The sequence below is a fragment of the Nyctibius grandis genome, chromosome 1 (genome assembly GCF_013368605.1).
Source record: "Nyctibius grandis isolate bNycGra1 chromosome 1, bNycGra1.pri, whole genome shotgun sequence".
Lineage (NCBI taxonomy): Eukaryota > Metazoa > Chordata > Aves > Nyctibiiformes > Nyctibiidae > Nyctibius > Nyctibius grandis.
In genome coordinates this window covers 21,516,868-21,532,059 of record NC_090658.1, presented here as the reverse complement: position 1 = coordinate 21,532,059, position 15,192 = coordinate 21,516,868, and the positions used below count along the sequence as shown (strand labels likewise).

The 15,192-nt window shown below is 43.2% G+C and overlaps 2 protein-coding genes across 7 annotated transcripts in view; both read left to right on the top strand.

Moving 5' to 3' along the window:
* The window catches only part of MARK1 (microtubule affinity regulating kinase 1), a 63,969-nt gene extending 58,004 nt beyond the window's left edge, over positions 1-5,965 (top strand). For 4 of the 6 annotated variants that reach the window (XM_068425204.1, XM_068425197.1, XM_068425188.1 and 1 more), the window contains 2 exons: positions 1,702-1,746; positions 3,869-5,965. In XM_068425204.1, the coding sequence (XP_068281305.1) occupies positions 1,702-1,746; positions 3,869-4,223 (400 nt within the window). In that variant the 3' untranslated portion in view covers positions 4,224-5,965. The remainder of the gene's footprint in view (positions 1-1,701; positions 1,747-3,868) is intronic. The other 2 variants (XM_068425220.1, XM_068425212.1) reach the window with 1 other exon arrangement.
* A 4,346-nt stretch (positions 5,966-10,311) lies between these two features.
* Positions 10,312-14,886, top strand: C1H1orf115 (chromosome 1 C1orf115 homolog). The gene is made up of 2 exons (XM_068408804.1): positions 10,312-10,677; positions 13,370-14,886. Exons 1-2 carry the CDS (start codon positions 10,378-10,380, stop codon positions 13,487-13,489), a joined length of 420 nt encoding a protein of 139 aa, XP_068264905.1. The 5' UTR covers positions 10,312-10,377; the 3' UTR covers positions 13,490-14,886.
* The last annotated feature ends 306 nt before the right edge of the window (positions 14,887-15,192 follow it).

Sequence of the window (15,192 nt, the reverse complement as noted above, 5' to 3'; positions counted from 1 at the left end):
GTGATGTTCCTCATAAAATTGATTTAACTTGGTGAGCTGATAGTGTGTCAGTGTGTGTCTAAGTAATGCCTCCTATGATGACTTAAAAAAAAAAAAAGTATGTGAATGATTTTCTTTTTTCAGAAACCTGAAGATACAGGATAATGATCCTCCATTATTGGTATCTCCAGCACTTACATAGTTGGGGGGAAAGAGTCTGTTCTCTGGTTTTAAAAAGAAAAAAAAAAGTTACAGCAAAGTTAGTCAACTGTGTTGTCAGTGTAGATTTCCAAATGGGAAGAATGGTATTTTCTGTTAAGTAACTAACGAATTTCAAGAGCACAGGCTGTGTTTGTATTTTGAAATTTTTTGAAGAGTCAGAATAAAGAATTAATATTTTCATTATGTTAAACTACAATATTAAAATAATATTGTAAACTGTGTATTTAGAATTAACATTGTAAATTGATGTCTTTTAAAATGTTCTTTACCATAGAACATTTTTATACCATTTTCTATTATGTTTTATACTGCTAAAAATACATCTTCCAGCAGCAAAGGCCTTGCAGGGTTTTGGTTGGTTTGTTTTGCTGCTGGTGATGGTGGGGTTTTTGTTGGTGTTTTGTTGTGTTTTTCTTTTTTTAAACTTCAGACTGTTTGAGACTTTTAGCAGCTGGGATCGCATGGATGGAGGTTATGGCGGGGGTGTTGTTCTTTTAGCTGGATCACATAACCGCATGCCTTTGAACTTCTGTACGGTTCAGGAAGTAATAGTTTAAAGCGTACTTTGATTAGAAGGTGTCATGAAAGACTTTTTTGACTTTATATTTGGCAAAGGTAAATGCCTTTTCTGGTAAGTATATAAAACAAATGCATAATGAGAATGCTTAATCAATAGGACATTGAAGTATTTTGTATCGGTGGTTTATGTCAAATGATATTTCTCTGATGTTAGTTACTGAAGTATTTGTTTTGAAGGTATTAAATTAATTATCTAATTGAAATTGAGTGTTTAAGTGTTTGTACAGCAGCACTAGGAACGTACCTAGGTGGCTTATACAATCTGTGGATATTTTTCAAGTTGCTTCAGACTACAAAGGCATAACACAAAACAATTCCTTGATAAAGTACAGCTCTAATTCAACAAGATAAAAAAGATGTGTTTAACTTCAAGCTCACCGGTAATCTTACCGAAGTCAATGTAACAGCTGATTTGCTTAAAGTTAAGCAGATGTTGAAGTAACCTTTCTGAACTGGCCTCCAAATGTTAGGCACGTCTTATCTTTAATTACTTGAGTGTGCTTAAGCATGGGCATGTAACTAAGTGCTTTCAGGACTGAGGTCTAAAGGACTGGCCCAGAAGGGTGCAGAGTGGAGCCCCCCTGGACCACCTTGATCAACTGCTCCTCTGTGCTTGCTGGAATTACATGTGGCCATTGCTCTGTCTGCAGTAGGTGGAGAACAACTTGTTAATTTTACCATCAGTTTAAAAAAAAACATTAAACAACTACATGTCAGAGCTGAAAGAAGTTAAGGTATCGTAAAGGGAAATTAAAATTACAGCTGTGAAAAAATACTATTAAACAGTGTTAGGCTTGATATTATTATAATGATTTATTTTTTTTTTTATTCAATAGCATTTAACATTGTTCTAGATGTAGGTTTTCTTAACTTTTATTTTTCACCTTTATCATTGAATCTCAACCTTAACTTTGTTTTGAGGGATCCAAGTGAAGGCGAAGCCAGTGGCAGGACTGACACCTCAAGGTGAGGAGTCACTATTAATACTTCGCTCCTAGGTCTTTCGCATCAAGGTTTAAGTGATTTCTTAAAGATTTTTAATCAGGATGTAAAACAGAATAGTGCTTAAGTAATCTGCATTTCAAAATTGCTTTTTATTTGGGGGGAGGGGGTTTTGGCAAGGTCCTTTATCCTTCACTTTTGCTTTTTTGCGAAGTATTTAATATAAAACTTTATTTAAGCATATTCCTTTGAATGGTAAAGACCCCTGTAGGAGTTAACCAATCATTTAGGCACTTAAAATCATGTTTTGGCTTACAAACATTTAATGGTGTTTACTTTTGGTTTCAGTGGAAAGTGTAGCATACTTTGTGTGTGTCTGTGTGTGTATATATATATATATATATTAAATTTTTGCTATAGTTACATACTGCGTTCATTACTAAAGCTGCTGTTTGCCAGAAGTAAACACCTTATAGTCCCTGAGAAATGAATGTCACTTTGCACTGAGAAATTAGAGAAGTGACATTCAGACAAAAAGGGTGGTGACTGCTAAATACTGAATTTGTATGGCAACTGCTGTACACAAATCTATAGATGCTTTGTTAGTAATAAAGCATTCCTTCATATGCCCATTTGCCAGCATATCCGCTCTTTTGCCATGTTTCAGCCTTTGGTTCTGCATAATTTGGTGCGCTTAGCACAGTGCATAACTTTTTATTTTTATGCTCTCTAATGAACAGGCATTGTAGTTTGCATTCTAAACTGGTCACTTACAGAAAGTATTGACTTAGTTTTCAAAACAGAAAGCTTTTATTTAAAAAAAAAAAAGCAGCACATTCTTAACAGGATACATTGTATAATACACAATGCATTTTATCTATGTTAGCCCTTTTCAATCCAAAGTCTATTAGCTGTCGAATTCTTGACTGTGGAAAGGGAAAAGAGATTAATCAAATATTCAAATGAAGTGTGAAGTTGCTTTCAGCTCTTGCTTTCATTCTCTAGCTTCCTCTACTTTTTGTCATCCTACAGTGTCTGTTTTGGGCTAAAAGTCATTTGAGATCTTATCCCTGCCATGCTCTATCCCTTAATATTGATGTGGTTCTCTGGGGATCACACTGACAGTTAAATTGAAAATGCTTGTTTTGACTCCTCTCTGAATAGCGACAGTTTATAAACTATCAAAATGAGAACAGCACCTTTCCCCAGCGACAGATGGGGAGTCATCAGGCATCTCAAGTACCTGGGACAAGAACAGAAATAGTTGGCTGTGAAATTACTTTAAAATAATTAGTGCTGTTTCTCAAAATGCTTTCTACAATGGAATAAATAATCTGTTTGGTAAGGAAGCATCAGAGTAAGAACATTCATTGGAAATTACTCCCTTGAAAATTTGTCCAAGTCATTGTACCAACTAAAATACTTTGTATCTACATGTCACTCTTCTGTGAAAAAGCTGCTGGCTGTGTACTCGACTGGTTGACAAACAAGCTGTTTACGACCACATTACAGCACAAAATTCTGCTTCATCAGTTAAAATAAAGCATGTTATTATAACATCTCTTTACACAGAGAGAGGTCAAAAATACATAATAAACGCAAAAGGAGGAAAGGCAGAAAAGAGGGGAGGGAATTAAGTGAAGACGTCGCAGGGTAGGGTTTCTTCCTCTGCTGCTTTTACAGTATGATTTATGCTTCAGGATTGTGTCCCTCAACTTCAGTTTTGTTGGTGTATGGCATGTTCCAGATCATGAAATCAGCAGAACTTCAGTCATGCTTTTACATAGATTCCACTTTCTTTGGAGCAGTATGGAGTAACATGTGTCTGCTGCAGTTGCCATTGCACATGTTGTCATCAGAATGTTTTAGAGCAGGGGTTTCCAAACTTGCTTTGCTTGTGTGCTAGCAGTGGGAGCTGCACCAATGCTGGTGGCAGCTCCCAGTGCTGTGCCAAAGCACACGTGAGTGGATGAGATGGTGCACAACTGTTCCAACAGTATCCATCTAGCTCTTTGAATTAGCTTATGTGTGACTAAGTGGTGTGTCAGTCACAGTTTAGAAACCCCTGTTGTAGAACTGTATTTCTCTTCTGTCTCTTGGCTATACTGCTTTTATTTTTGACTCTTCTGTATGCCACTTCTTTCAGGAGTGCTTCTGGGGAGCCAAAAGACAGAGAGAAGGAAGACAGCAAAGATTCGAAGCCACGCTCCTTGCGGTTCACGTGGAGTATGAAGACCACTAGTTCTATGGACCCAAACGATATGATGAGAGAAATTCGGAAAGTGTTAGACGCTAATAACTGTGACTACGAACAAAAAGAGAGGTTTTTGCTCTTCTGTGTTCACGGTGATGCACGACAAGATAGCCTTGTTCAGTGGGAGATGGAAGTCTGCAAACTGCCGCGATTGTCGCTCAATGGAGTTCGTTTCAAGAGAATATCTGGGACTTCTATCGCATTTAAGAACATTGCATCCAAGATAGCAAACGAGCTTAAGCTGTAAAGAGAACCTAAATTTTCTGGGATCAGGGAAGATTCATACATGATCTACACTTTGAATGTACTGGTTACGCCTAATGTGATTGGCCTGTGAAACTCCCCATGTAGAAATTGCCCTTATTGCAATAAGGTTATACATAGTTATTCAGAATTGTAAAGTTAAATCCAGTATAACCTATATTAAATAACTGTAGCTAAAGAAGTTATGTTCACATGTACAGGTAAGTATATAGAGCATTCTGTTCATTTTATGTTCATAGAGTTGTATAATAAAAAGATGACTGCTTAAATTCAGATCTTGTATAGTTGTCTAGATTTCTGCACAGAAATGTATGTTTGATGCTTTGAGTTGGAGAAGTCCTTCCCTATCATTTACATTTTTGGTGGTTTTATAAGTCTTACCTCTCATGCGTTTTTTAAAAAACTTGTGTCCTGAGTCAAATGCACAAAAATAGTTTTCACAACTGTAGCGTGACCATTTTTAATTATTTAACGATTGTTCATAATTTGAACCAAAAGTCGATGAATAATCAGCTTTTGTTCTACACGAGACTGTTCCTGCTTATCTTTGGCTCTTATCTTTGTTATTGGACAGTGTTTAGTTGGGGAAAAAATATACAAACATGTTTACAGTGTTGGCACTTACAGTTTAAAAACTTTATTCTGCCTTCGGCCAGCTCAGAGCTGTGGGGGAACAGAAACCAAGCATAAGTGATGTTCTGTCTGCAAATTACAGTGCTTACTCCCATGGCCCGTTAACAAATGTAGCACCAAAATGGAGAACCGTAATTATTTCATTTGAATATCATGGTAAAAAATATCACTTGTTTGCTGCCTTCAGAATACTATAAATTCCATTTTATGGAAATATATTAATATTGGGACTGTTTAATAGCACAAGATAATCTGAAGTGTTGACCAGCTGTATAAGTTAATAATACCACCTCAGGAATTAGCTTGGCTTTTGGAACATGTGCCCCCAAAGAGTACATGCAATTCCACATAATATTTTACAGCTAAACATACATTGTTTATAATGATAAATTGTTGATTTATGCTTTCATGGTTGTACAGTTTGTTCCCATGTAACCTGATTGTGTTTAATATTTTACCAGATTTCTTGTATTTATTCCACATCATTATGCCTGTAATGTGCAGCTTTGTAATTAGGCACTTGCCTACAGAAAAGAAAAAAAAAAAAAACACCCACATTTTTTTCCTTCATAATTAATGATTATAAACTATGTAAAAACCACTAGTACTGGTACATTTTAATACTTGTTATTTTGTACTGAATTAACCATAGAGGTTGGTTGTGCAATGTTATTTAATGTCGTAATTACTGTAATATCAACATATGGGCCCCATCTGCACACTCTTGTGAAGAATAGAAAGTTCATTAAGAAATTGTCACTTTAAAAAATAAAAATTAAAAAAAAAAAGCTGTGGTAAACTCTGTAACCCTAAGTTAGAAGGCTGTAAGTGTAGTAAATGTGCCATTCTCTAATGGCTTCTTGACCGAGATGGACTTTACATACTGTACTGTGATGTAGCTTTCCTCTGTAACAGTTATGTTCGGAAATGGACGTGTATTGTTGCCTTAGAAAAAGGGTGGTGTTTGGAAAGAAAGAACTGTAGCCCCTTTTCTTTTTTATCTGATGTTCATTGAAACAAAATCTGATGCAAGTCATCTTGATTCACTGGTGCACTCTATTAAAACTTACTTGAACAGTTCTCATACTAAAATACTTGTTGTTTGCCCTTTATAAAAGCGCAGTAATTACTGCAGGTAGCAAAATAGTCTAGAGGTGTACTGACTTCATCTTCTACATTGTGTGAATTCAGGATTAGGACTGCATCGGTCCTGTGGTCCTACGCTGTCCAGAAAGGATCAGTGGTTTAGCACTTCTTAGAAAAGGACGTTCAGGAGCTTTTCTAGAAATTCACCAAAAATCAGCCTCGGGAGGGGGTTGCATGTCTGCTCAATTTACCCATAAATGTCCATGAATGTTCAATTATCCTTGAAAATACACTATTGGAACATAACCGTGATGTTAATCCAAGATCACGTATGAACTTAGTCATGAAACAAAACCCTTTGCCTTTTCCGAAGGTTCAGTGGAAAAAATATAGGTCATGCTGTGAGACGGTAGATTAAGTACTTAGGCTAGCTTCCTGCTTTACAGGCCCTGTGTTTACACGGCTGACTTTGCCCCAGACTGTTGCTGGTTTTCAGCGTTTCGTATAACCAGAGATTTATTAATGTTCCATAAAACACAGCATTGCAAGCAGACAGAGGTTACAAATTCTAGGTCAACTCTCCCATGAAACATGGCACCACAAAGTGCCAATTTAATGTTTCGATATGTGGACAGTTTGCAAATGGTATTATTTCCAGTAACTGCCAGCAGTGTGAAATTGCCCAGGTTCCCAAACCCCGCTCACCTCCTTCCTTTGCCTTGTTGGAAGATGAGCTGTGAACCACCTCATGCTCTCCGTAGCAAATACACCAAGTACTTCAGCGAGGGCATGATCTGAGTGCGAAAGGTGTAACTGCACCCAAACACATCGCTTGGCTTTCCAAATCTCCTGTTCCTGGCAGGAATAAGATGGGAAGATCCAAGAAAGAGACTTTTTCAGAACTGCTGGTTTTATTGGCAAGGGGAGCGTACTTGGTATGGAAATCTCTAAGACGTTGCCTACTGAATCCTCAGTGCCTGTTTCTGAGTCCTTCAACAGCTGCCTTGTTATGTACCTGTTATGTATAAGTCGCTCCTTGGACTTATGGAGTGGGATAAGAACATTTGAATCTGAACTAACAGCTTGACTTTCATGTGGGAGGGTATCAGTGCAGCATTTTATCAGCAGGGCTTTAACTTGAGAAATCTGAAAGACAGTTAAAGGCCATGTCGTGTTCCGGGGCTCCAGGAAGGGATAAGGATGTCTCGGATCTTCAAAGGGCTTACGTATTCGATTGTAATTTCTTGGCAGGGTTTTTAGGGGGCTTGTGGGGAGGAGGGAGGGGGAACAGTTAGACTACTGCATGGTTCTGCTCTTTTGGGTCGGGGTTGCTTTTTTTGCTTTATTTCAGTATTTAAGGTATACAGACACTTCCAAACTGAATAGATCCCTTTTCATGCAGCCCAATTTAAAATATTAAAATGTATGTAGGTCAATGAAAGTGCTATAAACATACAGTCCTGCTTCTGTGGATGAAAAATAGTGCTTGAGAACAAAGTGGCGTCATTAATGCTGTTCAGGTACGATGATGCTAAAATTCCACAAGCTTGTTAGACATAAGACTTCTGATACTCACTGTCATACACCTGAGAGGCACCTTGGACCTCTTAATCCCAGAACATGTGGTTCCCCTGCCACCACGTAAATGGAGACAGTAAAATTGAGAGATGTATCCTCTGGGGTTTTGATAGTTGAACTCTGGAAAATGAAATAAACTCGTGAGGAACAAACCCGGTTTGTGGGGAAAGGCCTGTCCCTCTTGAGAAGGCAGATTATCTTTCACTATCTTTGCACTTCTCATTTAGGGACAAAGTATACATTCAGTAATGGACCTATAAATAGCAAACCTGGACACAAACACATTTCAAAGCCCCAGAAAAATACTTAATGCATTGTTTTTCCTTTAAAATTTTTCAAGGTAGCTTAAGGTTAACAAGATGGAAGATGCCATTCAACAGCTGCCTACAGATTATTGATAACTTTATTTCTTGATGCTGCTACTTAATCAGCATCAAGCAATTACTTCATCTTTCAAACTCACAGCGCATTAAAATCTACAGCAATGTATCGGAGCGTGCAAAATTTAACTCCTATACCTTGCTGTTTCAGGCTTCCTACCGTGTGATTATTGTTAAAATAAGTACGTGGGGCAGGACGTATGGTGCTACTCTGTGTCACTGTCTCTGCAGTGTTCAGGACATACCTGCACCTCCAGGACGTAGGCAAGTGCAGCACCCAGCTGCAGGAGGTAGGGAGAGAACTGGGTGGCTCAGAAATGGGCCCTGCTGGCGCTGCCATGGCCAGAGCCCAGAGGAAGGAGAGGCTCCGAGGGCCATGTGTGGTCTGTGGTAGGCGTCCGTTTGGCACTGGTACTCGGAGCATGAAATCCTGTCCTGGGTTTAGGTCTTCGCCTCAGCTTTCTGGAAGTTTAAATTAAAAACCTGATGGTAGCAGGAGTGGTGACGCCTTTAATATAAAATAGGGGAAGGAATAGAGGTAGCGACAGACCTGAGACTTCGCTCACATCTTCCACACTTCAGAGGACTGGCCAAGCTCTGCATTGCACAGCGCTCTGGCTGGAGCTGTGACGATGGTGAAACACCGTCCTCGGGGCAGGTAAGTACCCCAGGTGCAGGATTTACATGTTGAACGTTAAGGGCGCATCTTGGGGAGACACAGGTTCAAAGCTTTGTTCCTCAGTAAGAAAAATCCACAGTGAAGGATTAGTCTCTCCCCTTGTTGCATCTGCATGTCCGAAGCATTTGTATATGTATCTGTCATGGTTTAAAGCTGGGCCAGCTATTAAATCTGTGGCAGATGCTCTCTGTTAACCCTCCCCCCCCACCCGAAGGGAAAGGGAAAGGGAAAAGGGAGCGAGACTTATGGGTTGGAAAGTTAAAACAGTTTTAATAAACTGTAATAATGAAAAAAAAGGTATAATAATAATATTGGAAGAATCAAATATGTACAAAACCAAGATCGAGCTCCCCTGATGTCAGCCACGTCACCACCGGCACTGCAGGGCAGGCTCCGGGAAGGCCCAGGCTGGGCCCAGCGACGGTCGAGAACTGGATTCAGGGGTGCACGGATTGGGATTGGGGGCAGCAGGAAAATGGACAGAGTCCTCCTTGGACACTGGCCAAAGGCTCAAGCTGCAGAAGCAGCCCGAAGCAGCAGAAGCACCCAAAACCAGCAGGCGGGCCGAGACCCCCGTGATCCCCCAGCTTTATACTGAGAATGACGTGTATGGGATGGAATACCTTCGTTGGTCAATTTTGGGTCACCTGCCCTGTCCGCTCCTCCCTGCAGCTGCGACCCCCCTTCGGCTTTTCACTTGTAGTTAGTGAGGAATTTAGCAGTGACCTTGGTTTCTCTAAGAATAAGTACAGCAAGAGCCTTTCTGAATAACATCCCTACCAGTGCCTCAGTGATAACTACAAACCTTGAGCGTTATCAGTCCTAGAAGCAGACGCTGCAAAACACGCAGTTAGTTTCAGAAAGTGCAGTTACTTAGAAGAGACTTAGCTGAAAGTAAAAATCACTGAAAGGAAAACCGGCCCGGTTTGGGCCAAACCAGGACAGTATCAAATGTTGATAAATATACCAACCGGTTTAATAAATGATACCAATCCTCCCTATACAATTTTGCTTTTTCTGATCTATCCCAGCTACACAAACACCGCTTAGGAAGCACGGTTGTTAACCTGCAGCCCACCCAGCTGCAGAGGCGCCCGGCTGTCACCCTCCCTCTGCCCCTGGGCACCAAACACTGAGAAACTTTGCCTTTAGATGAGGCTTTAGTACTTTCCCCTTGGCCCGGGGTAGCGGAACGGAGCCCTGTAAACTGGAGGTTGTAGGTAGGGACACCTGTAACAGAGGGATTACCAGGGAGTTTGGGGCTTTTTTTCGGATGGGAAAAACGTGCCATCTCCGAAGCGCGCTGCTGGCGTGGGGCGGTGTGAACGGTGCCAGGGAAGGAGCTATGTCGGTGTTGCACCAGTGGTCGCGGCGCGGCGGCCGAAGCGGCGCGGGTGCGGAGCAAGGGCTGCGTCCTGCTGACCCACCGCTGGCGACAGGGTGGGCTTCCCCTCTCCTGAGCTGACGGGGGGGCGAGTCCCGGGCTTCCCCCCGCAACGCCCCGCTTTCCCAGCAAGGCGGGACACGGTTTTGCGCACCAGAGCCGCGGCAGGGCCGGGGGTGCGGGGGCCGACGCCGCTGTCCCGCCAGCCCTCTCCCGGCTGCCCCGGGCCGGTTTCCGCGGGCACGGCCGGCGCGGCGGCGGCGGGGGCCGGGGCGCCTCTTCCCGCAGCCGTCCCGCCCCGGGGAGGGGGCAGGGGCCGCCTCCGGCCACACCTGTGGCGCAGCGGCGGAGGAAGCGGCCGTGGGTCCGCGCAGACGGGTCGGCGCCCGGAGGCACCATGACGGTGGGTGCGCGGCTGGGCGCCAAGGCGAGGGGCAGGTACTGCCGCCGCGGGCCCGGTGACGACCAAGTCTCCATCCTGCCCGGCGAGGAGGAGGAGGAGGAGGAGGAGGAGGAGGCGGCGGCGGCGGCGGCTGGGGGCAGCGCGGGGGCCCCGCGGCCGGCGGCGCTGGAGGAGGAGGGCGCTGCCTCCAGGAAGGTGCGCTTCGCCCTCCTGCCCGACTCCTACGAGCCGCTGCGCCCGCCGCGGGCCGCCGGCAAGCGGCCCTACGCGAAGCGGCTGAAGAAGTACGGCAAGGTGAGGGCAGAGCGCTGCCGGACCGGCCACCGGGGCAGCCGGAGCGGGGACCCTCGGGGCGGGCAGAGGAGGGCGGGCAGCGGGGCTCTGTGGGCAGCGGGGTCTCGGCACCGGCTCCTCCGAGGGCCTCTCCGAAGACCCCGTTGTCCTTTAGGCGTTTAAGGGGCCAGCGCTTAGCTCCGAGGCGGGGGTCAGCCCGCTGGCTCTCGCTCTCCCCGGGGAGGAGTCGGTGCTGCTGGCTCTCGCTCTCCCCGGGGAGGAGTCGGTGCTGCTGGGGAGGGCACGACACCCACCCCGGCCTGGATCAAAGAGTAGAAAATCTGTCGTTTCGGAGTGAAAATGACACTAAGCTGATCCATGTGACGGGTACTTTTGCCTTTCTTTGTTCTTCATTTCCCTCGGCGTCATTGTTTTGACACCATTCCTTAAAACTTCCAGTTAATTGGCCTGCCTTTTTTTTTGTGTTCTACTTAAATGACCGAAAGGGTAAAAACATCCCTCCAGTACACTCATTTGCCAGTTTACCTTCTAGATGTCCTCTGAAAATCACTGGTATGAGTTAAAGAAAAAAAAAATGCAACATGTTCTTCATTGTGTAACTATTTTGGATCAAAACTGTTCTTTTGCTTTCCTGTGTGGAAAGTCGCAAGTCCCGCAGTCCCGTGGTTTATCTTTTTTTTCCCCCAGGAGGGCGCGTGCCTTTAGTTACACAAGTGCTATTTGGAAGAATCCCATTGTTTTTCTGTTGTTCATGTTACTTAAATACAGCTCAGTTATGTCTGGAATATTTGTAGCAAAAAATAGGCTCTGTGTTAGCCGGAAAAACCTGTCTGGTGCCTGGAGTCTTTTCCTACAGGAGAGATTACAGATGTCAGTACAAGACCTGACTTCCTCCTGCATTCTATTAAAAAAATGATGATTTTGGTAAAGATATGCTGGCTATGTCTGACATGCAGAAAATGCCAGTTAGTTTGGCAAAGTTCCTTACTTTTGAAATTCACAGAGTTTATAGATGACAGCAGAGTCATGAGCTGCCTCACAAATACTACTATTTCATTAAGAGATGAATAGAATATTTCATTCCTTCTTGATGGATTTGATACTTCAAGTTTCCAACACTGTGATTTTCAAGTCACAGTAAACACACATGGTATGAAGCAGTCTCAAGTCTGTAGGCTGGATTTATACAGAACAGTTCTGTGAGTGTGGTTGTGTCGCAGCAGTTCATAATTTAGGTAGGGTAGATTTAGATTAGATATTAGGAAGAAATTCTTTACTGTGAAGGTGGTGAGACACTGGAACAGGTTGCCCAGAGAAGCTGTGGATGCCCCCTCCCTGGCAGTGTTTAAGGCCAGATTGGATGGGGCTTTGAGCAACCTGGTCTAGGGGAGGATTGGAACTAAATGATCTTTAAGGTCCCTTCCAACCCGAACCATTCTGTGATTCTATGAATTTTGCTCTTGGTGCTATTGCTGTATGTGCTATTGGTATAAGGGTGCTTAGAACAGTGTTTAGAGCACAGGCCAGTTCTCGGACACTGCGTATTCCCTTTTGCGTTGGTCAGATGACATCCCCACAGGGAAGGTTTGCCAGTTTAGCTTTGGCAGGAAAGAACAACTCGTGAAAGCGTTGGCGAGGTCCGGGTAGGTAAGTTGCACACATTTCAGGAGGGAGGAAAGAAGTCACCAGTGTGACGTAGTAGGATGGGGCAGATGTGGGAAGGGAAGGCCCTGCGTCTCCTCCTCCATCCTCAGGCTCTACCTCTGGGTTCGAGCTGCCTTTTTATTTTGCCATCCTAACTCCCTTCAAGTAAGTTTCCACAGGAGTGAACACATCAAAGTTCAGCTATGCAGTGGCATCATGACAGCTGAAGGTTTTCATGTGGCAGTACCACTGTAAATCCAGCTTTAAGAAATCCTAGGAATATAATAGATATTGACTATATTTCACCAATTTCATTATATTTAAAAATGTATCCTCTGTTTCAGTGTTTTCCATATTACAAGGGATGATTTTGATCTAGTCCCAAGCAACCATAAAGTGTTACTAACAGTTAATTCTGATATTCCTCCCAAACTGACCACACTGTATGAATAACCATATGAGCAAAAACTATCAAGAGTGAAATTAAAATTAGATTAAGGTTTTTAGTTTAAATAATCTGTAGCAATTTATTTCTAATGCAGTACACAGATGATTTCTTAAACGTGTACAGATGTGGAAGTGGGTCAAAACAGTCTTATTTTCACAAAAAAAACCCGTTTTGACAAAAAGCAATGAAAGTTCCATAAAAGTATTCTCAGTAATTTGTTGCCTTCTTGTTCAGCTCCAGTTTTAACCGTTTGTGTGCTTTTAAGAGTTACTAACATACTTAGAACATGTGTGTGTGGGAAATACGTACCTCTGCAAACTAGGTGTGAATTTAAACTAATTTTATTCTTGAATAGAAGCTCATGTAAAAGCCTGGCTTCCTGTGGAGGCTGCATCCGTTCGGCTTAGCTATACTCTGTGGGTGTGTGTTTCTGTATAAAAATAGCTGGTAAAATGTTGGTCCGTGCTCAAGCCCTCATTAGCTGTGGGAGAAAATAATTTTCTGGGTTGGTGACGTTGGCTGTCGGGACGATTCATTGTGAAGGTATTTTCTATCACCTCTCCGTTTTTTTATATCCCCTTCTCCTGTCTCTCTTCGCAGAACGTCGGCAAAGCTCTGCAAAAGGGATGCCGCTACTTGGTGGTCGGCCTGCAAGGATTAGCGACGGCCTATTCTGCTCCCTTCGGGGTGGCAGCTCAGGTGGCATCTTTCGTCCGCTAGCGCAGCTCCCCACGCCCCACCGGGGGGGATGTCAGGCCATTGCTGCTGCTTTAGGATTAAATCTGAGACCCGCATCTCAGAAACCTCTTGGACAACCAGTCCCAGCCCCTTCCCTTGGACTGAGTGCTCTTCTCTGCAAAAACTTCCAGCGCTTTATAAAATCAGATCGGTTTGAAGAAACGCAAGGATGAGAAAATAATCTTTGACTCATTGAGCTGAAGTTTGTTCTTGGACATGAGTTGTTTTTTTAAAGCTTTGGGCTATGTGTGGAATGGAGCCAAGGACGGATGGAAAAGCAAGTAGATGAGGGAGAGAGAAATGAAGGGAAGTAGAGGACGGGGGGGAGGGCAGCTGGGGAGGTGGTGATCGGAGTCTGGCTAGTGAGAGGAATTCTCAAAGCAGTGGAGGAAACAGATAACGAGGGATCAGGAAAAGGTAGTCCTTGGTTTTCTGATGTCTTTTTTTTTTCCGTGAGAGGGTTAAGATTGCGAGTATACTTAAAAATATACTCAGATATAAATGGACTGTGGTCTGAGACATGGTGAGCTTTGCTGCATCACTGTTGTTCATTTCAAACACTGGAAATCACGGGCCTTTAAATCTTAAGACTGATGTAAAAATCCAGAAAGAAGATTAGGTGTGTTTTGTCTTCCAATTTTGGGGCATTAAAGGTTCCCTGTGATTAATCTTTTAAACTTTTCCTCTGCTGCTGTGAAACCTGCATATACTTTTCTTACTGAGAACAGAGTTTGTATCTGACATACCTGATTCTGGAAGCTGGGGCTGTAAGAACACCCAGTTCTGTGGTGTTCACCAGCAAAGAAAATGGATTACCAGCTGCATCTGAAAAAAAACTACGTACAGCGTTTGGTATAAGAATGTACAACTGTTTTGTATAAGAATGGGGCCAAATAACCTGCCAGCTCCATCTTCATTTCCGTAGGTGGAAGTTGTAGCTAGAGAATGTCAACATCAGATGTTTCAGCTCAATGGTGCGGATGGAGCAGCTTCCGCCTCACACCTCCAGGGATATGAATCTTGTATTGATGGCACAGGAACAAGGGGGGTTTATGGGCCTTCAGAATTCTGTGGGTTTGATTTTTTTTCTTTTTTTCTATCAGTCTTTCATGGTAGCGGAAAAGGATTTCCCTGCTAGCACTTTCTCTGTATTACAGATCTTTCTAGTTTTGATAATGTTTTTGTAATCAAGGAGTTGACTTACGTTCTGGAAAAAAAAATGCTGTTCATTTGCTTTCTTTGGCTTTTTTGAATGAAGGGGTTTGCACGTCTTAGCAAACCAGACTGTATTTCTTTTAATTGTAGCAAATGAAACAAAGGTGGATTTTTTTAATGCTCTTTTCTAACTGGACTGTAAATAAAAGTAATGTGATACATGTCTTGTGATTACCTGCACACATAAGTGCACAAAGGAGGCGTTTCTCAGCGGTGGCCCACGCAGTGAGGGGAAGCTGCAGTGTAAACTTCCCCGTGTTGTTCTGCCCATGGCCTCAGCGCTCTTCTAGAAGGACACGGTTGTAGCCCAGACTCCATGGGAATGCTCAGGAAAGGTGAGATGTGGAGATGAGGCTCTAGAGGATCTAAGGCTGCACAAGTTGGGGTAGGAATAGCCACAAAGGGCTTTCACGCCTTTAGTTGTTTCTCTTGAGCTTCCTTGTGGGAACAGACCTGTCCCTCTGGTCTGC

Coding starts and splice junctions, on each gene's coding strand:
- C1H1orf115 (XM_068408804.1), top strand. CDS start 10,378: ATGACGGTGGGTGCGCGGCTGGGCGCCAAGGCGAGGGGCAGGTACTGC. Junction 10,678..13,369: donor GGCTGAAGAAGTACGGCAAG/GTGAGGGCAGAG, acceptor CTCTCTTCGCAG/AACGTCGGCAAAGCTCTGCA.